The sequence below is a fragment of the Sciurus carolinensis genome, chromosome 5 (genome assembly GCF_902686445.1).
Source record: "Sciurus carolinensis chromosome 5, mSciCar1.2, whole genome shotgun sequence".
In the NCBI taxonomy this organism is placed as follows: Eukaryota; Metazoa; Chordata; class Mammalia; order Rodentia; family Sciuridae; genus Sciurus; species Sciurus carolinensis.
The window spans coordinates 15,220,380-15,242,694 of NC_062217.1; the positions used below are offsets into that span (position 1 = coordinate 15,220,380).

General features: G+C 42.1%; 1 protein-coding gene across 9 annotated transcripts in view; it reads left to right on the forward strand.

The window, feature by feature from the left end:
* The window catches only part of Abcc4 (ATP binding cassette subfamily C member 4), a 230,969-nt gene that overhangs the window by 46,909 nt on the left and 161,745 nt on the right, over window positions 1–22,315 (forward strand). For 7 of the 9 annotated variants that reach the window (XR_007108738.1, XR_007108739.1, XM_047552596.1 and 4 more), the window contains exon 4: window positions 5,940–6,164. The exons of 1 other annotated variant lie outside the window; for it this stretch is intronic. Coding sequence is in view for 6 of the 8 variants with exons in the window: in XM_047552596.1 (XP_047408552.1) it covers window positions 5,940–6,164 (225 nt within the window). In the remaining 2 variants the exon portion in view is untranslated. Of the gene's footprint in view, window positions 1–5,939; window positions 6,165–18,813; window positions 18,885–22,315 lie in introns of those variants that run through there. One more of the 9 variants, XM_047552595.1, reaches the window with a different exon arrangement.

Genomic DNA, 22,315 nt, shown 5'->3' on the forward strand with positions numbered 1-22,315 from the left:
GAATGGGTCTTTCCCCAGGACTTTTCTGTTTATTTTTGCAGTCGTGAGGGTGGAATACAGGCCTGCCACATGCCAGGCACTCCCTCTGCCTCTGAGCTTCACCCGCCTCCTCCCTAGACTTTTATATAATAAAAGTAACCAAGACCCCACTCATTTCTTCAAGGTGCTGCTAGGCACCTTCTGCTGTCCCGGACTCTTCCCAGGTGGATAGGGTAGAGTCCCATGACTGTGAGCCTTCACGCCATGGCAGCGGGTGGGATGCACTTAGAGTTAGTCCTGTGGCCTGCAAGCAGCAAGACTTGGCTGCTAAAGCTGAGTGTCCTCATTTCCAGATTTTCAACCATGCATATTTCCTCTCTGCAAATTCCCTTTGAGGGTCAAGCTTTGTGTGGCATTTTTTTCCCTAGGTTTTTAAGACCATTTCAAAAAATAATAATAGCATAGGGTCACAAGCCCCTCTTTCCTCCTAAGCCAGGTTCAGTAATGACCATGACCTTGCATGCGTTATCTGAAGCCTTGCTCACTCCATTTTGAAGATGGTCCTAGAGAGTGCATCATTTTATCTATAAATGTTTTAATATTTTTAAAAGAAAGTGTTTTCCCCCTAGAAAACCTCAATGCAGTTGTTTTGTGTTCCCATTAATACTTTAATATCAGTATCTAGCCAGTGTTCATCTCTCTCTTCTGTTCTCAGCCTACATTATAGTTATTTATTCATTTATTTTTAAGAAATGGGGATTTGCTCTGTTGCCCAGACTGACCTCAGATTCCTGGGTTTGAGCAGTGCTTCCTCAGCCTCCCCAGTTGCTGGAACTACAGGTGCTTACCGCCGCACCTGCATGCCTGTGTTCATTCATTCGTTCATTTTTTTAACTTTTAAAAATTTAATTAAAAAATTTTTCTTTTTTTTTGGTACCACAGATTGAATCCGGGGCCCTTAACCACTGAGCCACATTGCCAGCCCTTTTATATTTTATTTTGAGACTGGGTCTCACTAAGTTGTTTAGAGCCTTGCTAAGTTGCTGAGGCTGGCCTTGAACTTGGAATCCTCCTGCCTCAGCCTCCCAAGTTACTGTGATTACAGGCATGAATACACTTTGAATTGGTATCATAATGAGTTTCTGGTTTACTTAGGTTGTACTGGTTCCTTATCTGTCTCCCTCTTCGTTTCCTATTGTTTTTCTCTTATTGAAGGAACTTGGTTGTTTGTCTTGCAGAGATTTCTGCAGTCTGGGTTGGGCGAGTTGCATCTCCCCTCCCAGCATTTAACATGTTCCTTTGGCGCCAGGAGTGGGTAGTTAGATCTAGAAGCTTGATCTGACTGGGGCTGATTTGGTTTCTTCCCCTTTGGCAGTGTTGCTTCATTGCAGGGTTGTGTATTACCACTACCAGCTACCTGATGTGTGGTTGTTTTCTTTGTATGTGTGATCAGCTATTTGTGATCGTCACTTAAGATCCAGTAATTCACCAGGGGGTTTTAGAATGGTGATATTCCAGTTACTTCTTTATTGGCTGGCATATTTCTATAAAGAAAAATTTGACTGTTATCAACTTTTTGGTTAACTTGAGATACAGTATGTTTAGGAAAATCAGGAGAAATTCTTAATTTTTTTACTCTTTTAAAAAAATAATGAGTGGTTCTCTAGTGTTCTCCTCTGGGGCTGATGAGGTTTTGTTATTGTTTGTTTTGATGAGCCTCCTTATGGGCTCGTGGATTTCAACACTTCTGATGTGCTTCAGTCCATTGTAGTTACCATCTGCATGCCATGCTTTGGCCATGTCTGGCCTTTGAGACCTGGAGGTCCAGGGTCTTTTGCACACTCTCCAGCAGACCTTGCTAGTTTTCCTCTTTTCTGATGTGACAAGGTGTTTCCAGCGTATCCTGAAGAGTTTTTGCCCCAGCTATGGAAAGAGCCATTTCTTCAAACTGCCATGACCTCTTTTAGTGGAAGTGATATTTGGAGACTTGTCTGAGCACTGCTAGTGTCATTGCTACTGGGTTGGGTGTTGCTTGGCTTTTATAGAAAAAAAATATATTTAAAGACAATATATTTTTGAAGAATACTTAAAGACATATTATGGATTTATGTGGGTATTTCTAATCATTCAGGACACTGGTATTTTTACGTGATCTCTTTATTCTTCATCTATTTCTCTTTTTTTTCTCCTCATCTGTTCTCTTTTCTCCTATGCCTAATGCAGTTCTCAATATCAATATAATATTCATTTGTTTTATTTTATAGTATCAATACTATCACCCATAATAGGATTTCTGAAAGCAATTTTTTTTGGTAGTTTGTATTGTACTTAGGGTAGATATATCCTGTAATGCTGGGGAGATAGCTCAGTCGGTAGAGTGCTTGCCTTGTAAGCACAAGGCCCTGGGTTCGATCCCCAGCACCCCCCCCCCAAAAAAAGATATATCCTGTAAGGAATATTTTCAAATTATTTTGTTTAAAATCACTATAAATAGTGTTTTTTTTTCCCTGTATGGTTAGACAACTGGATAGGTATACATTTGCTTCATTTTACTCTAAAGTTTTAGAAATTGCCTTTTGAAAGTTTATTTTATTTTATAATTCTGTATATTTTCTTGGTTCTAAACGCAAATACACCAAAGAGGTTATTTTAAAAGAGGCTATTGTCCTTGTTCTTGGTTATACTCTATTACCTCTGTCCTTTTAGAGCTAACTTTTTAAAGCAACTTACGATTCATTTCATTTTGTAAATACAGTCTGTTTTGAACATTGAATTTTCCCTACTGTGAAAATGAAGGGTCTTTGTTTCAAAGTTGAAACCTCAGGATTCTGGGTTCCTGTGAATTTTGGGGGGAATGCAAGATGTGTGGCAGCAGCCCCCATTAAAACCCTCTGTGGTTTTTAAGTTCTGCGCAGCAGGTATCAGGACCCCTCCAGACGCAAACATGGGCAGGGCGGGACAGGAGGATAGCAGTGCTTATCTGAGGTTGGTTTCTGTACTCAGAACCTTCCAGGCAGGAGGAACTCAGGTCCTGACCCATCAATGGACTCTAAATCTGGGCTTTAGTGGGTTCTGCCCATCTTAAACATCCCTGGTGATTCTCACTTGTAATCAGGCCTGAAGACCCTGATTTAAAGAGGACTTCAGCTGCTTTGGGATCTTGGTGGTTATAAGTTCCCCGGGTTCACTGTATTCCTCCTCCATTCTGAATCTTTCTCCACTCTGCCTCTTACCCATTCCCTCGTGTCTAAGTTAACTGCCTATTCATTTTCCCCATAAACTCATTCTTTTCCTCTGTTTTCACTGAAGTATGATTTTCTTTGATAATTTGTTTCTGTTTCCCATGTTTTCTTTCCTTCTCATGGATCAGGGTGGTGGAATTGGATAAGGATTGTCGCAAGTCCGAGGGGAGCAGAGGGGAGCAGAGGGGAGGTCCCTTACCCACTGGGGATGCTATCTGAGATTGTGATAAGTTATTCTACAAAGCCACGGATGTGACCCAAATGACAGTGTTTTAAGGAGACTGAGTTCTAGATACTCTTTTGAGAAATGTCTACCTTCATGTACTTGGAGAGTCTGCAGAACCTTGAGCTATGGGACATTGAGGGATCGCATTGGATTCTTAAAATCTCATGTGTTTTTACTTTTGAGAATTCTTGTGAAGAAATAAAGACAATATTCTTTGTTGGGTTGTGGGGAGATTCTTCTGTAGGGCACAGATTCTTGTCCAAGATGAAGGATTTGTGTGAATTTTGATTTTTTTTTTTTCCTGATAACCAGGAAGTTTCAATTTGGTACATTGCAAATTTGAGAAAAAGTATTTTCCCAGTTGTTTTATTTCTTAGCAGTTGAGGGTTAGGATCAGGGATGGACAGGTCAAGGGAGAGAGGGCAGGCATGGGCAGATAAATAAGAATCATTCATTAATGAACCTGTTTGCTCGACTTGATGGTTACATTCTCTCCCTCAGCAGGAAAATTTAGACAGTTAAGTAATAGTGACCTACCTTCCTTTTGTAGCCTCTTCTGCTTTATTCATTATTTTCTCTGCTGGGGGACATTGCTCTTACTTTCTATTTGAATCACACCCATGTCAGGACTGTTTAGCAGTGAGTCCTGGATTGCCGGAGAGGTTTCAGGCAAGTTTGGGATGGCAGAAGTTTCTGCCGGGCCTCCTGGTGGATGACCCAGGTGTACATGCTGCTGGCCCAGCCTGCCCTTGACCACTCCTGGGCAGGGTCTGCCGGTGTGTGTACAGCTCGGCCTCCTCGCCTCTCTGTGTGAACCTGTGGCGTTTCATCTCTAAACTCTGGAAGTCCGTGTGCCCCACCGTGTCTGGGCTCTTCCTTCCACAAGCTGTCTTGAAATGAAAGATGGGCATGCTGGCGATGCAGCCTGCAGGCCTCTGCCTTCTGCATATCTGATCCTCTCACTCCTCATTCTTCAACTTGCTTTTCTTTACTTGTGCATAGTAGACAGAAACTTCCATGACTCATGGAAGACAGTGGGGTTGGTGAAGTCAGTGTGTGTGCAGGACGGGAGTGTGGGATTTAATGTCATGACCCATTTGAGGGTCAGAGATATCTTCTGTAAATGGCATGACCTGGCACGGGTTGGTTGGGAAGAAAATGCCAGTTAGTGTTGTTTCTTTTTTGTTTTTACTCTCCCTCCCTCTTGTGCGTGGGTTCTTTACTTCAGCTAGACAGAAAACAGCTGTGAAAAGCAGACCTGGTGGTTGTTTGCCATGTTTGTTAATAAGGACGGGTTGCATGAAAGGAAGAGCTTGTTTCCAATCCTTGGAAGATTTCCAAACTTGTGGCATTTTGTCTTTTGAGAAGTCAGAAGGAAATGATATGGAGGGCCTGTGTGTTTACTTTAGGTGACTTGGATTTGCAGTGTGTGTTTGATTTTCTTTGATGGGGGTCCCTTATAGGGCGTTGGTGGGGGAAGTAGATTGTGGGGTGTGGGATGCAGTGGCCATCTGCCCAGGAGAGGCGTAGTGAGCACGTCAAAGAAAACTCCTTCGCCTGTTGTGCATCAGGCCTCAACACAGCTTTGCCGTTTCTCTGCTCTTAGAAAATTTCTTTCACTCTGTCTTATTCAGGAGGTCCAGGAGTCACTGGGGTAGGATTTAATTTTTGCCTTGGAGAGTATGTGATAATATTTCTTTAAAACTGGCACCTCCAAGATGAAGCTGGTAGAGACCTGCCAATGCCTGTGTCCTTGACTTGTGCTGGGTTTAACTTTTGGCTCCTTCTGCCTGAGTGGAGAATGCAGTACCTCCGGGCACATCCCAGCTTCCGGTGGGTAGAACCATGTGGAAGCTGCACCCCCCAGGGTCCGAGAGCTGGGGAACCTGGCAAGCCTGGCTCCTTTCTATACTCCCAAGAAAAGTTAGACCCTTTTCTCTTGGATTGACTGACATGCGGCATTTGGGTTGGGCAAGATGGGAAGCTTCTCTTTTTCCCTCTGGATTTTGTGCCAATATGTGAGTTGATGCAACTCGGCAAGCAGGAGATGGCATGGGTGTGCGCCTGGGAATGAGCCGCTTGACTTCTCTGCGGGCTGGGTGCTGGGGGTTCAGCGGGAGCAGGCAGGCAGAGCCCTTTCCCTTTTCCTCGTTGGCCTCCTTTCCCCATTTTCATCCTAAGCCAAGACCTTTCTTGATAGTTTGCCAAATGTGCTTTAAATCACTGGTTGTAATATTATGAGCATCCACAGTGTACCAAGCACAGTGTACCAAGCTTGATTGTCTTTGAACTTGTAATTTTGACTTCAGGTGGAACTGTCAGCTGCTGTTAAAGAAGAAAACTGTTCTGTGTTTCTTTTAGGTTAGTGATGAATGTCGTGCTTTATCAAAATGCTTTTTTAACATGCTAATAAAAGTAAACCTTGTGTGGAGAAAAATTGGTGTGGTTTGTATTTCTAACAAAGACTTTTTTTTTTTTATTCCTTCTTGTAGGAAGGCACCAAAGTAATTCAGCCCATATTTTTGGGGAAAGTTATTAATTACTTTGAAAATTATGATCCCACCGATTCTGTGGCTTTGCACGCAGCTTACGGCTACGCCACGGTGCTCACTGTCTGCACGCTCATTCTGGCCATTTTGCACCACTTGTATTTTTATCACGTCCAGTGCGCTGGGATGAGGTTGAGAATAGCCATGTGCCACATGATTTATCGGAAGGTAAGTGACACTCAGCATCGAAGAAGCATCAGGAGCCTTTTGGGAAGGTTTTATGAAAATTAAAAATCATGTAAAGAGGATCGTTTAAGATAAAATGGAAGTTTTCTATTGCTATGAGGTCACAGCTGCTGATGCAGAATATTGAACTTATAATGGAATCTGGGTAAAAAGTAAATATCAAATGAATAACTTGATGTTTTCCTAGCTAAATCTCATAGTTGTATTTATAGGAATTTTTTTGTTCATTAAAATTTTTATTGATTTCAAATTTGTCTTTAAAGTGAACTTCAGGAAAATTGGATCTCTGACCTTAAATCCAGGAGAAAAGAATGCCTTTGAGAGAGGGAATTATATTTTTTAAATGAACCATTTGATTACATTCAATGTAATTTTGTCAACTAAAGAAATATAAATGAAATGCAGGCCAAATACAGTTTGTCTTTAAAGAGTGAAAGCTAATTTTGTTTGTTTTTATGGTATTTAAGGAAATGGTTGACTGTTTGGGATAACACTTTCAGTCTTAAGAATCTTTTAGTCATTTCGAAGAGAACTTTTATAGTTTTTCCTGTTGCTGGCCATTCAGATTGTTTGTTTTCCATTTACTGCAGTTTTAATAAGACCTTATTTGATGTGTGCGGCGCTTCATGTGTTGAGAAGTACCGTAAGATCCCACACTCATAGCTGTTATGAAGTGGGTAGGATTTCAGGTGTCTTTACAAAGGAGTCGCCACTAAGATGCAGGTGCCAAGAGCTAAAGATCTTTATAAACTCCATCCTGGGAATCTCTTTGCCCTGGCCTATTTGCTGCTTCTATTTTCATTTTTTAAATCCTCATTTAAAGATGAAAACAGTAATTTAAAGTATTGCTTCTTGTACCTTCTCTTGAGTCATCTAGAACGTCTGTGTATTGTGAATCTTTTTCTCAGTGGAATGTTCAGTGACCTCTCCACATCTGCCCTGCGTAGTCTTTTTAGTCTTGGAGTTGTGTGAGTGAGTGCTGGCGGCTTGGCATTTTATGCCTGATGTTGGGATCAACAAATACACCCAGTATCCCTGTTGGTGCTGTGGAAATGGGAACAGTGTGCAGAGGCTCTAATCGAGTGGTCTTCATTGTCCTTTTTTTTTTTTTTTGGTGCTGGGGATTGAACACAGGGGTGCATAACCACTGAGCCACATCCCTAGCCCTTTTTACTTTATTTATTTATTTATTTTTTTGAGACAGGTCCTTGCTAAATTGCTTAGGGCCTCGCTAAGTTGCTGAAGCTGGCAACTTGAACTTGGGATCCTCCTGCCTCAGCCTCTGAAGCTGCTGGGATTACAGGTGCTCAGCATTGAGCTCGGCTTCTTTGTTGTCTCTGTGGTCATCACTGTCGTTGTTATTGTCAGTCTGTTGCATTCCCTTCTGCCATTCAGAAGGTCTTTCTATCAGTGGGCTCCAGTTTCATCTTTCTAGCTCATGCTTCGTTCCGATAAATACATGGGGAATTTAATGGGCACCTACTGTGGAGTCAGGTGTGAGGTACCAGTTTAGTCAAACAGAGATCTTGCACAGGTGAGTTATTGTTCACCTGTTTTTCTTCCTCTTTCCACTAAGGCTTTGGAAGTAGCCTTTGGGAAATCTCATCCTGAAAGTAAGCAGCTCCCAAAGGTATTCATTTGCTACCTAGATTATCCTAGAAGAATAGCCTCTTTACCAAGTCAAGAATTACTTGGGTTAAACCATATACTTAACCTGAAATTCTAGAAACGTGAGAAAGAAGGGCTGCCTCTTGCCTGCCTTGCATCTGGAAACATGCTGAGGTAAGGAAACAAGACCTGCAGTGCAGGAGGACTGGGTCCTGAGGCGGGTGCTTCAGAGCCCCTGGGACAGGCCCTTCTGTACTTGCTTGCAGCTTAAGCTCAGGCCCCACCCTCTAATCCCTGGTCCTGGGAGAGATCGGGTTGGATGTTGCGGAGGGAATGACCACCGAGATCACTGTTGGGGCAGTTTGTCGTATTGAATGATCTTGTGGGATGTATCATATAAAAAAATGACTTGCCATTTACTTACCTTTCCATAACTTTGGTACAATTACTTTGGGCATTTGGTCCCTTTTTTATTATGGTAAACTATGCATGACATCAGATTTACCATTTTAATTTCTCAAGTGTACATCCAGTTCAGTGACCTTGATCACAGTCTCACTGTGGTGCAGCCATCTCCACCATCCTCCTCCAGAACGTTTTCATCTTCCCAAACTGAAACCGAACCCAGTAACTTCACGTCCTCCCTGCCCCCCAGCTGTCCCCTTTCTTCTCTCTGCCTATGAAATGGACTGCTGTAGACGGCTCCTATGAACCGAGTACTCGCTTTTTGGGTCTGGCCTACTTCAGGTAGCATGAGGTCTTCCAGGTTTATCCATAGTGTAGCATATGTCACAGTTTAATTCCTTTTAAGGTGGAATTACAGTGAACACAATGCAGACAAGCCACGTTGTATTCATCCCTTCGTCTGGTGATGGACATTTGGGTTGTTTCCATCTTTGGCTGTTGTGAATAGTGCTGTGTGGACGTGGGTGTGCATGTAGGTTTCTCTTTAAGTTCCTGAATTCATTTCTTTTGGATCTATATCCAGAAGTGGGATTGCTGGATCATATGATCGGCCTATTTTTAATTTTTGGAGGAACTGCTGTATTGTTTTCTTCACCAGCTGCACATTTTATATTCTCACTTGATCCTTGATTTTTCTGTTTAACTTGAGGACTCAATGAAGAGAAGTTTTCTTTTATTTGGATCAGTGGCTCCAGGGGTGGTTCATTAAAACAGCCCATGAGGTCTGTTGAGGTTCCTCAGATTGAGTCTCAGAATTTTTGCCAAATAAAGGACCATGTAACACAGGCTGTGTTCCCACGGAATGGTGGTAAGAACACAGACTTCTCATGGCAGTAGAAGACACTCATTTTAGAAGATTTCTATCAGTCACTAGTCAGATTTCCAGCAAGGTTGCTATGACTTTTACACTGGGACTGGTGGCCTGCTCCCCATCTTTACTTCTTTGCTGGGACACAGAAGAGGGGACATGGCCATCCTCAGGCCTCAAAGAGTTACTTCCCTGGCTTGAGCACAGGAGGGGGCCAAACAGGGTGAAGAGGTGACTGTGTTCAAGGAAAGACAGCTGAGGGTTCTCTGCCAGCCCCGCCCTTGGCTTAGGCCAGGGTAGAACTGAGGCCAAATGCTAAAGGTCTGCACTCCTGGGACAGGCAGTGTGAGGGTCTCAGCACTCAGGATGGTCTTGTCATCCTCCTTCATGGTATAAAACTTATGGGGTGCAGAGACACCCCCCGCAAGGCCTCTTGCTTAATCGGCTGTAAATTCCCTGACTTTGTGTCCAGTGTAGGGAACCACACTGGTTTGTGTGTTGGACTGGCTTCTGAGGAGTGGATTTTGATGATGGGTTGGCTTGTTCTGAATGCCAGGTAAAGCCAAAGTAGTTACCGAGCCTGCTGGCACTGGTTCTGCTGTACTTAAACAGTACAGACGTCTTGCCAAATGGAGTCAGTTTGGCTTGACTTCTTGTTCTGAATAAAACTGCTGGTCTTCACTTTCTTTAGAGTTACTCCACAGGAAAGTTGGTGGGAGAGAATTTGTCGTTCTCTGTTTTGACTTCCAAGGTGAGCTGACTCCCTGCAAACAGTCTAGCTTCCCTTTATCACTGTGGATCTCTCCCAATAACGTGCCCAGTATTTTGTGAACATAAACATTGGATTTACTCTGTGATTGTGGAAAGGCAGCTGCTAGAAGGTTCTAGCAGTGTCTGGGCCATATGTTATCATGTTCATAGTTCTCAGAGAGGCTTAGTTTTATTTTTATTTAAAGCTAATTTTAGTTCAGCATAGATTCCATTCTGCTTTTTATTTAGGCTGGACAGTAAGAAATTGCAAATCTTCAACTGATTTGGGCTTCCAAAACCAGCAATTTTTGCCCATTAGTCTATGGTTAGGTTTTCTTTCTGAAAATGTCTAGGAAGATCATGAGAGTAGTATCAAAGTGGAACTCTGGTACTTATGAAAATAAGAGTATCTTCTTTGGACTTTGTTTTCTCATGGTGTTTTCTAGCATTTTAACAAAATTAGAATAGTCTAGTAGTGTTTCCTACAGTATTTATAATACTACTTTATTTTTCTTCTAAAGAGTTTTTTTCTATTTTGCTTCTGATACCAACATGAATTAGACCTGGGGTTTTGCGAAAAGATAATCCCATCAAAGGGCAGTTTGTCAATCTAGTTTGCTAGGGAAGAGCTAAGAGAAGCTATTTTAATTTTCCATGGTTAGGAGTTGGAGCTAACAAAGCAAGTGGCTGTTTTGTTGAGCTTTTTCAGAGGGAAGTGTCTACTGCTGCAGAGTTGTGTCAGTTGCACCATAAAGTTCCTAAGATCACTTTTTCTGTTCCTTGGGGGTGCAGTGCAGACTGTAAGGACTCAGTGGCTCCCAAACTTTGCTGCATATTGAACTTACTTGAGGAAATCTTTAAAGCTTCACTGATGTCTGACTTTTAAGCTCAGACACTGCAGTTTAATTGGTGGTGAGTTTTAAAAACTCCCAGGTGATCCTAATAGCCCTCACATATAAGCCCAGCTTAACTTTATCATAAGTCTTATAACCAAGACCTTCCAGGTCATGAGGGTAGCATGTGCGTAGCATGGGGTTATAGGTTTCGCCCTTCTCTGCGGTGAACAACTAACACTGTTGAACTGCAAGGTAAAGCTCAGTGATGGTAGTTGTTCCTCAGCCCCCAGGGTCTTAGAGTCTGGGCTGAATCTCATCTGGAGGAGGGCCCAGGTGTTGAGTCAGGTGCTGGGCACTTTGTGGAAGGCACTGGCAGGTTGCCTGGGGCTGAGATTGTAAGTGTGGACTCTGAGAAGTCAGGCCTGAGTTTCAGAAAGTCCTGGTTTTGCCATCTGCTGTAAAATCTTAGAGAAGTGCATTCATTTTTCAGAGCCTCGGTTTCCTGATCTTTAAAATGAGGATAAAGATTCCTGCTTCATGGGTTTGTTGTGAGCCCTGAGTAAGATAATTTCTCTAAAGCACGAGGTGCAGAAGAAGCATATTACTTGGAGGTGGGGACACTGTAAACTTGGAGCTGAGGTTCTGTCGTTGGACTATTTTTACTTGCAGCCCAGTTTTCCTCTTCCTGTTGGCCTCAGGCAAACTGCTCTGAGCCTCCTTGTTCTCATTTGTATAATGAAGATAATAGTGCTCAAATCCCATGTTCGTTTTGAGGACTCAATGAGTCTATCCGGTGTTTAGAATGTGTTGCAGCCTTCCTGTTGTCTCGTTATTGGCAGTCAGTCAGGGTTCAGCTCCTGCCAATACCCATAACTAGACAGAATGGCAGCAAGGGTGCTGAGTGGTATATAGGCAGGTTACTGAACGGATTAGGGAAGGAGCCTGTGATGGGTGGAGATGGGTGGGTGGGGGCAGGGGAGGCATCTTAGGCAGAATAAGCCCTGAGTGGGGGTGATGGAAAAGAGGAGAGGGTGCTCAGGGAAGGTAGTAGCACCATGTGGTGTAAGGATGTAGGGGAGCACAGGAGGTCAGTCTAGAAGGGCTCACTGGGCTTAGGTGGTGGTAGACCTTGATCTTGAGCTTATAGCACTTGGGGTTACTTAGTCCACAGAGGCAGCCACTGGAAGCTTTTGAGTAAGGAATAAGCGATGGGGTTGTGATTTAGGAAGAGCATCTATAGGTGCCTTGCTTTCTTATGAAGGGTAAGAAGTCCACATGACCTTAATGACCTTGGGATTGGAAGGAGAAGTCGGATCTGGGAGCAGTCTGAGTTTCTTATGGGCCAGTTATTCATTTGTTCATATTTACCATTTTGTTCATTTGGTGAAGCTTTGTACATGAGAACAGATAAGAGTTGTGGGGCATGGTAAGAAAATATTGCCATGTTTCATCTAATACAGGTGAAGTGATCTAGTAATATGCAGAAATAAATATTTATTAAATTAACTACCTCCCCAAAATAAATATAATTTAAGTCCAAAAAATAAATATAATTTAAATAAAAATAATTTAAATAAAAAAAATAATTTAAATCCAACAAAAGTAATTTAAATCTAAAAAATATAATTTAAGTCCAAAAAATAAAATAAAATAAATATAATTTAAATCCTCCCAAAATAAATAAATATAATTTAAATCCCAAAAAACCCAAATATAATTTAAATCCAAAAAAAAAAAAAAAAAAAAACAATTAGTAAACCTAAACAAGTTTGGGATATATGAAGTATTGTTTAATATTAAGAGTTGGTTATTTTCATATAACTTGAAATTCTGTTCTCTTCACTATTTTTGAGTCAACTCAAGAGGGTAGTGTGTTAGTTAGCTTTTTGCTGCTGTGACCTAATACCTGACAAGGATAACTTGGAGGAGGAAACGTTTATTTTGGCTTCCAGTCTGTGGTGGGCTGACTCCATTGCTCGGACCTGAGGTGAGGCAGAAATCATGGTGGAAGGACATGCCAGAGGAGCTCTGCTCCATGATGGCAGCCAGGAAGCAAAGGAAGGGGAGAGGGAACAGGGCCACAGGGAAGATGCACCCTTCCAGGGCACGCCCCAGGGACCCACCTCCTCCAGCCCCGCCCCACCTGCCTGCAGTCACCACCCAGTCAGTCCATTCCAACCAGGGTGGACTGATTAGGTTTCAGCTCTCATCATCCAATCACTTCACCTCCGAACATTCCTGCATTAACAGGAGCTTTGGGGCACACCTCATGCCAAGCCATAATGATACATTAAGTGTGCACATTTTCAGTCTTGACACATGCCCGTGCAGTATGTGGATACTGCTGTGCCATCAAGATCTGATCTTTTCGACAGTTCAGAATGTTCCCTTTTGCCAGTTTCCAGTCTTCCCTCCTACTGCAGCTCCAGATGACCATTGATCAGATTGCTGTCATCATAGATTAACTTCTAAAAACTCACAAATGAAAGCAAAGTGCTTTTGAGATTATTATTATTATTATTATTGGTACTGAGGATTGGACCCAGGGACACTTAACCACTGAGCCACATCCCCAGCCTCTTTAATACTTTATTTAGAGACAGGATCTTGCTGAGTTGCTTAGTGCCTTGCGCTAAGTTGCTCGGGCTGACTTTGAACTCAAAATCCTCCTGCCTCAGCTTCCCGAGCTGCTGGGATTACAGGTGTGTGCCACCATGCCCAATTTCTTTTGATTATTTTGAGATTATGTCATGCTGTCAGTATTATTTATCTATTTATTTTTAACTGCTGACTGTGTAACACCCTTATGTATTCATTCACCTGTTAGTGCTCTTCTGGCCTGGTTCTGGGATTTGGCCATTAGAAGTAAATCTACTGGGCACAGTCAAGTACATGTCTTTCTGTAGACATAGGTTTTTATTTCTTTTAGGTCTTTTAGGTTGATACCTTGGAGTAGAATTTCTGTGTAAAATCATGTGTCTTTTTGAGCTTCTTTGCTCTCACATTTGTTTTTTGTGAAGAACAAAATCATAGTTTTTCATTTACCCATCGAATTACAGTTGTTGGTGCTTTTCATGCCTTTCTGTAGCTCCAAGTTTCCATTTGAAATAATTTCTTTTCAGCCTGAAAGACATCCTTTGCATTTCTTGTGTTCTTTGAAGGCCAGGTATACTGGGTATTGAATTCTGGGCCCCCTCCTCACACTTGGAAGATATGTCCCATGTCCCTGGCTTCCTTGTTTCTGATAAGTCAGTTATAATTTGTGTCTCTGTTTTCCTGTATGCAATGTTTCTATTTTCTCTGGATAATGTTTTCTGTTTTTTTTTTTTTTTTTTTTTTAAACTATTTTCCAGGAGGTTGATAATGATCCTAGGTGTGATTCATTTTTTTTTTTTTTTTATTTCTTGGGGTTTGTTGAGATTTACAGATCTTTAATTTGATGATCATAAAATGAGGGAAATATTTGATCATTCTATCTTTTGAAATTTTCTTGTCTGGCTTATTCTTCTGCTTTTCTTTCTTGGACGCCTGTCACATGTGTATTCTAGTTTCCCAGCTCTGCTGGACCTTCAGCCTCTCTGCTCACCTTGTTCCGTCATAGTCCCAGATTTCTCTTAAGGCCTGGGTGGGTCCTTTGTAGCCCACCCCTTACCTAAGGATGTGTTGCAATGCACACACCCTGCCCCTGCCACTTCGGGGACTCTTCTCTCTGACACCTTTCACTGTCCATACCCTACTAACAGATGCCTGCTGCTGCAGCTGACCCATATCTGACCTCTGCCCCCTCAGCTCAGCAGGGCTACCGCCCTACCTGGAAAATGGAAATGGAAATGCTGCCCTACTTCCTCTCTTGGCTGAGAGCCAGGGGAGTGGGGCTGTTCACCTCTTGAGTGTCCCTTCTCTAGGGATCGATCTTGTGCTGCCTGTTAACCTGGTGCCTGAAAACATCTGCCTCATAATTTTGTCCCCTTCTGTGGTGGTTTATGGCAGCGTGGGAGGTGTGGGCTGCCCAAGCATCACTTATTTAGCCATTAGTTTAATAGCCTGGCTGTGTCTGAGCCTCAGAGCCAGGAGCTGTGTATACTGTGCAGGGTGTGGTCACATTAGCTGTAGGGCAAGCTCTCTGGACTTCCTTGCTGAGCAGCTAAAGAATGAGTCCATAGGCCAAGAGAGAGCCTCCCATTCTGTCTTGAATTCCTTGTGTGCTTAGTAGAAGCCCAGATCCTGGGCCCATCCCAGATCTGCTCCTTCAGAATTTCTATGGAAAGGTCCGTAGATATCTGTGTTTTAATTTGTGCCTCAGGGAAAGTTTGGGGTGTGTTATTGTGGAGGATGGTCAGGGACAGCGGATTGGAGAGAGGGTCAGGGTGGCTGTGGCCCCCTCAGGAACTGAAAAGGTAACAAGAATCTGTTTTCCTTCTCCTGAGATGCATGCTGAAGTCATGGCCTATGCTTTATTTTTTTAATTAATTAATTTATTTTTTGTATGGGGATTGAACTCAGGGATGTTTAATCATGGAGTCACACCCCCCACCTCTTTTTATATTTTATATAGAGACATGGTCTTGCTGAGTTGCTAAATCTCTCCTTAAGTTACTGAGGCAGGCTTTGAACTCGTGACTCCGAGCTGCTGGGATTATAGGTGTATGTCTCTTGGCCTGGCTATTTTTTAAAAATTTTAATTAGGGGCTGGGGAGATAGCTCAGTCGATAGAGTGCTTGCCTTGCAAGCACAAGGCCCTGGGTTCAATCCCCAGCACCAAAAAAAAAAAAAAAAATTAATTTCACTTTTAACATTTCTTTGTTGGTCTGACTTTTTTCTTTCTTAATTCTTTTAAGATATTTTTCTAGGTTCAAAATTTGTGGTTGATGATTGTTTCCTTTCACTTCTTCAAAAGTAGTTGGTTTGGTTTTGAAAATTTTTCAGTTTAAAAACTGTGAAAAAATTTAAAGATTGGGGCAAAATATATATAGCATACAATTTACCATTTTACATCATTTTCTAGTATAATTTATTGGCATTAATTACGTTTGCATCCATCTCCAGAACTCTTTCCTTTTGGAAAACCGAATCTCTGTACCCATTAAACACTAACTCCCTGCTTCCTCAGCCTCTGGCAACCACCGTTCCATTTTCTGTCTCCACAAATTTGACTCTTCCTGATACCTCATTTAAGTGGAATCAGTTTTTGTCCTTTTGTAACCGGTTTATCTCATTTAGCATGATGTCCTCCAGGTTAATTTAAATTTTTAAAATAGGTTTAGGTCATACCTTTCCCCAGTATCCACAGAAAAAAATAGTTCACCCTGCCTAACTGTAGAGATGGGCCTTTAGTGAGTTGTGGAGGGACAGGAGGAATTTCAGGTTCTGCTCCTGCCTGCTCCCTGCTCTGAGCCAGCACCTCTGCAGGTCCTGGCTGTTTTGAAGTTCTCCTCTCCTCCTTCCTACCCCCCCCCCCTCGGGGGAACCCATTAGCTGAACTCACAGGGTCATTTTCCTGGCGGGCTGTGTCCTCCAGGTAACAGCTGTTGGCCCACATCTGCTCTTTGATACGCTTATCTCTCTACACTTAGAGCTCACCTAGTTGCTGTGCTGCTTCCTCTTAAGTTCTTTGTATCTGCTGGTGAATGACATTGAAGACATGGCTGCTTTTCATAAAGTTTGCTTCTTAAAGTGTGTGTGCTGAACGAGTCATCGCTTTGTAGCGTGTCCTTGCTTCTGTCAGTGTTTTTCCTTTCTGCTGCATAGATCTCTCTATTGTCTTAACGCTTCATAGGTGATGTTGGGAATTGGAACTAGGGACCGTGCTCATTTTGTGGTACTACAGGTGTGTGCTGTTGCTTTAGGAATGTCCAATAGCCAGCTGCTCAAGGTCAGAGCTTTGATAAATACATGTTAGGAAAAAGGGAAAATTACATTTTCTCATTTCAATTAATTCTTAGTAAAATTATGTACCATGGTGAGTCTACAGAGGGAGTATTATTTCCTCTGACTACCTTGGCCTAAAAGAAGGTACATGATAAGAAAAACAAGAACTTTGTTGTAGACAAAACAGTTGTAAAGATAATTGTTACCCAAGAGTTGGCTGGGTATGGCGGCCAGCACCTGTCCTCCCACCAGCTCTGGAATCTGAGGTAGGGGGATTGCAGGTTTGAGGCCAGTCTCAGTGACTTAGTGAGACTGTGTCTCAAAAAATAAAAAGTACTGGGTTGTAGCTCAGTGGTATAATCCCTGATACCGCGCCCCCAGCACCTCAAGAAAAAGTTGGCATTGGCTTTCTATGTGAGCTTTTTTGTGACTAAACATGCCATTTTTGAGAAGATAGATTACCAACACCTTTTTTTTTTTTAATATATTTTTAGTTGTAGGTGGACACAGTACCTTTGTTTTATTTTTATGTGATGCTGAGGATCGAACCCAGGGCCTCACGCGTGCTCGGCAAGCGCTCTTACCACTGAGCCACAACCCCAACCCAACACCTTTGTTTTTTTGTTGCTTGTAGTTTTGAACTTTTCTTTTTGAAACAGAAACCAGAAAACCCGCAAGCAGTTTTTAGAAGGATGGGAGAAGCTTGCGCTCTGCTGCTTCTCTGGGCGGGACCCTTCATTTCTGCTCCCTCTGAGGTCGCCTTCTCACCTTCTCGTGGGCTTCCCAGTCTCCATTTTCCCCCTGCTGCCCTCAGCACGGCCATCTCGTCTCGCTCATCTGTCTGTTCCCTCTCTTGCTTGGCCCACCAGTCAGATGAGCTTCTCTTTGAAACACAGAAATTGGCGATGGTGGTTCTGGGCATGAGAGGCCTTGCAGAAGTCATGGGACCCTTCTGAACAGGCTACCATCAAAACACACCGTCTGTTTTCTCCGTGGGTGTTAGAGGAGCTTATGAATTAAAGCGTAGTTACTGTGACAATATATGTTGACCACCCTTCACTCCACACAATACCTATTTTAGTTCTGTAACTAGGATTTCTCAAAGGTTCCCAAGTATCAGTGACATTCAGGTCCCCTCTGGGGAGTAACGTTTTTAATCTAGCACCTTTACTAGCAAACTGCTGGCTCCCTGTGCTGCAGCTGCCAGCTGGGGCCTGGCCGTGCTCTGCTTTGCCCCTCGTCCTGCCAGGGTTGCAGAACCTCTGGGATTCCAGGGCGTTGGACAGGCCTGTGCCAGAACCTCACGCAGCCTGGAAGGCGAGGCGTCCTTTTTCTGGCCCTCTGAGGGGATGAGGTGAGGGAAGGTGGAGAAGCTCCTCCTGCTGAATTCATCTCTCCTGGATTTTTAGAAGCAGCCAGTGCCTGATTTCCAACCTGACCTGAGAACAGGTATCACAGGGCCCTCCGCAGCTGGAGTGGCTCCTGGGTCTGCATCGTGGCCCTCGGGTGTGGAGGCTTATTTATCCGGGGCCAGATCTGGCTGGTCAGCCCTGTGAGTGGATTTCTAGCCTCTTCCCTCTAGTAGGTCATAGTAATGTCATGCAAAAATGTAGCAGCGGGGTGAAACTGGGGGTGCCTCTAGGAGGAGAATGTCACATCCTTCAGAGCTTCCTGGGGACTTCTCTACAGGTTTGCCTGCTTGGTGCCATCTTTGAAAAATCAGGCAAAACCGAAACAAACCCCAGGGGCCAGCGGGGCTGTCAGATGATAGAGCGCATCAGGTTGTTGATTTTGTGCAGTCTTTGTTTTTCATTTCCTCGGATCTTGTTTTCCTCTATAGAACCACAGCAGTATCGTGACAAAGGTTGTGGATGGAGGATATTGGGCAGTTCCTGGGTCTGCTTCTCAAAGCAATGACTGTCTTCAGATTGTGCAATCAGAAACAGGTGTGGCAGCATGACCAGGCAGCTCTGACTGACCATATTGGAAAAATACAGGCAATTTTCTGCTTCAAGTGAGCTGAACCTGCTCTTTGTAGTTGCCTGTTGCAGTAATGCCCAGTTTACCTGGAAACTGCATTATCTGACAAATTCAACTGGGTTAGGGCCACCAACCAGGAAGCGAGCCCCAAAACCAAAAATTCTTGGGTGCTTTCCTATTCTGTTCAGAGCCTACCTATTCTGACTTGACTTGAAATACTATTGAGCCTTCTAAAAACAGTAGCAAGAAATGGGGAGAGATTCTGACAAGAATTTGAAGGAACAGCAGATAGCATGACAACAAGGGACGAGGAAAATGACAAACTATGCAAATCCCAAAAGCATGGACGGTGGAGCACTTTGGGAGGAGCACCCACACCACGACTGGGTGAGTGACACCTGGCTGGAGCGAGCTGGTAACGAGGAGTCTATGTCCTGTAGATGAGCCACAGTGTGCAACCTCTTTTAAACGGACTTTTAGAGGATTTCTATTAAAATGAAGATTGGATTTCTAGAGGGAGAGTGTATTTCTTCAGTCTGGAAAACTCATCCCTTCTCCCATTCCTTAGATGGTCATATTTATGTGTACACACTTGGGTTTTATGTTTCATATTTACTGATTAAAATAATTGAGAAAGAAGAAACAGTTTTTTTTTCCCCAAAAGAATGAGACGCTACTTAATTTATGTTTTTAAAATTGAATACAGTTAATGTTTGATTTAGAAGACAAAGATCTCTGCTAACCACCAGTGTATCATCTGGCCTGCCCATAGCAGGAACCAACCATCTCAATCCCTCCTTTGACAGCAAGTTCATGGTATTGTTCTTCATGCCCATATGGATTCTAGTGTGAGGGAAAATTAGACATTTAGACTGTTTTCTAGTGTTTCTGTATTATAAACAGAAACAGTGCAGTGAACGGGATTAAAGCTAAAGCTCTGAACACATCCCTAATTTCTCAGGTTATACACAATTTAAGGCTTTTGACAGACTAGTTTTCCTCCCAAAGAGTTGTTAACTATATGTATTCTCCCTGTGGTATGATGACCCTATGTCCTTGATCAGACTGGATGTAACATTTTGAAAAAAATCTTTGCTGATTTCATCAGTTTCATAGGTAGGAAAAAAAATATGGCTTAGTTACTTTATTTACCTGGCATTGAGTATTAGTTTGGATATTTGCATATATTCATTATCAATTTGCATTTTTGTCAAGTGCTTGCAGTACTTTCTCTTTCCCTTCCTCCCTTTCTTTACAGTTCTGGGGATTGAACCCAGAACCTTGTGATGCTGGGCAAGCGCTCTTCTGCTGAGCTACCCCCTAAGCCTTGTCTGTTTTTTTAAATTAGTAGATTAATAGTACTTATTGATATTTAGGTGTTCTTGACTTATTAAAGATGCACACTAACCCTCATTCTGGCATTTATAATTCCAGTTTGTTTTGTCTGCCTTTTATTGTTCTCATGGCAGAACTATTTTACTTTCAGAAGAAAAGCAAATTTAACCAAATTGTGCCTTTTATGCAATATAAGGAAGTGTTGAACCACAATATTATCAGAATGATCTTGCATTGATTTGCATTTTTTTCTCTCTACATTGTTTGGACATGAACTGTCCTGAATTACAACACGTATACTTTATTAGCACCAAATTTGAAGTTTCTATATTAGTGGGAAACAGTGGCAACTTTACTTCATTAAAAAAAAAAAGGCCATTTTAGTCTTAAAGGGAGAGTGTACCTTTTCATGGGCAGAGGAGGAATAAGGGAATAGAAGGTGAAAATAGTTAACAAAATAAAGCCCTGGACTCTCTGACTGCCAAAAGGAAAAAAAAAAAAAAAAAAAAGGAATGAAGGCAAAATTGAGTGTTTGTCCTCTGTCAGGCAGGACTACTTTTTACTTATTTTCTCATTTATGAAATAGAAATAATTCTTCGTGAAGTTGTTTTCATATCTGGTTATCTGGCTTGTCATAGGGACTTATCAGAAGATGGCTCCTTAGGGTTCCAGTGACAACTGTTTGTGGCAGAGCCTGTGCCCAGCAACAGAACTGTAGTCGGTTACCTGACATGCTATTCTTGAGGTGTGAACAGACTTTCTGTCTGTTTATCTCTTTGGTCCTGGTCTTAGGTAGCCTTTTAGAGCATCAGTTTTATACCTCCTTCTTCAATGTAAAATTTTTAAAGCCAAGTTTCCTCTTAAAGACTTTTTAATAGTTGTATCCCTCAAATTATAATAAAGTATATTTTCATTATCATTTCTTTAAAAAATATTTGATTTCCCTGCTTTTATAACAAATCTGGTTTCCCTGGAGACGTCTTTGACACATGGTTATTTAGAAAATTGTTCATTTCCAAATAGTTATGCTTTTAAAGGTCATACTGGTTTTTAAATTTTTATTATCAGAGAATATTCTACATAACTTTTTATGTTTGGAAACGTATTGAGATTTGTTTTATGTTCTAGCAGGAGGTCTATTTTGGGGAACTTCTCATGTGGACTTAAAAATCTGTTGACCAGTTTTTGGTTGTGGAGTCCATAATATATCTCATGTTAAGCTGGTTACAGTGCTGTTCAAGTCTTCTGTATCTTACTAGTGTTTTGGTCCACTTTTATCAATTACTGAGAGAGGGATGTGGGAATCTCCAGCTATGATTGTGGAGTGGTATCATTTTCCCATTTGGCTTTGTATTTTTGTCTCTGATGTTGAAACTCAGTAATTCGGACCTGGCACAAGTCAGAGTGGTTAGCTATCTCCTTTGTCTACATGAAATGTCCTCTTAGTCTCTGGCAATATTGCTTGGCCCGCAGGCCATACTGTCTGGTATTAATGTAGCCACACCAGGTTTCTAGTGCTTATTGTTGGTATGATGTATCTTTTCCCATCCATGTGCTTTTAATCTATCGTTAAACAGTGACTCTTGTCTATAGCATATAGTGGTTTTTTGCTTTTTCATTAATCTACTCTGATAGTATCTGACTTTTTTTCCTTTTTAATATACTCTTTTAAAAATTAAAAAAAAAAATTATTCTTTTCATTTATACCTGACAGGGAAATGTACTTTGATACCATACACACCTGAAGTAAAACTTCCCATTCTTATGGGTTGTACACGATGTGGTGTTTCACTGGTTGTGTATTCATATCAGTGTATGACTTTTAAATGGAATGATTTGTCTATTTACCTGTAGTGTGACTGTGAAGGTTAGACTTAAACCTTCGTCCTTGCTATTTATTTATTTTTTATGTTTCCTTGGTTTCTTTTTTTTTCTCTTCACTTTTGTCTTTTGGGTTAATCAAATAGCTTTTAGCATTCCATTTTGATTTCTTTACTGGCTTTTTAGCAAGATCTCTTTGTACTTTTAATGTTACCTCAAGGATTAACAGCTTGTCATAGCTCCGTGTTTACATTACTTTAAATATAAGACATCTACAGTGGTAAAATTCTGTTACTTTCGCCCTGTTGTTTTTGGTTCACATTTTTCTGTTTCTTTGCATGTGTAATAATTGTTCTACTGTGTCGAATGTTATAAGTGATACATTATAGAGTGTGAATTGAAGGGTCTTGAGTTTGATCCTGTAGGAATTGGTTCTGTCTGCGCATCTCATGTAGAGCATGCATTTCCTCTCTGAATTCCAAGGATGGTCCTGACTCGAGGGAGATCTTTATTTCCAATGTATGGTCTCCCTGGCATCCTATGAAGACCCCCATGAGGAACTTTTTTCTGTAGTTGGGCAGCACCTGGCACCTCCTAGCACTGTATGACCTCCAGAATTGTCCTTTGGTCTTGGGGCTCATGGGCCTTGCCCTGTCCACGGA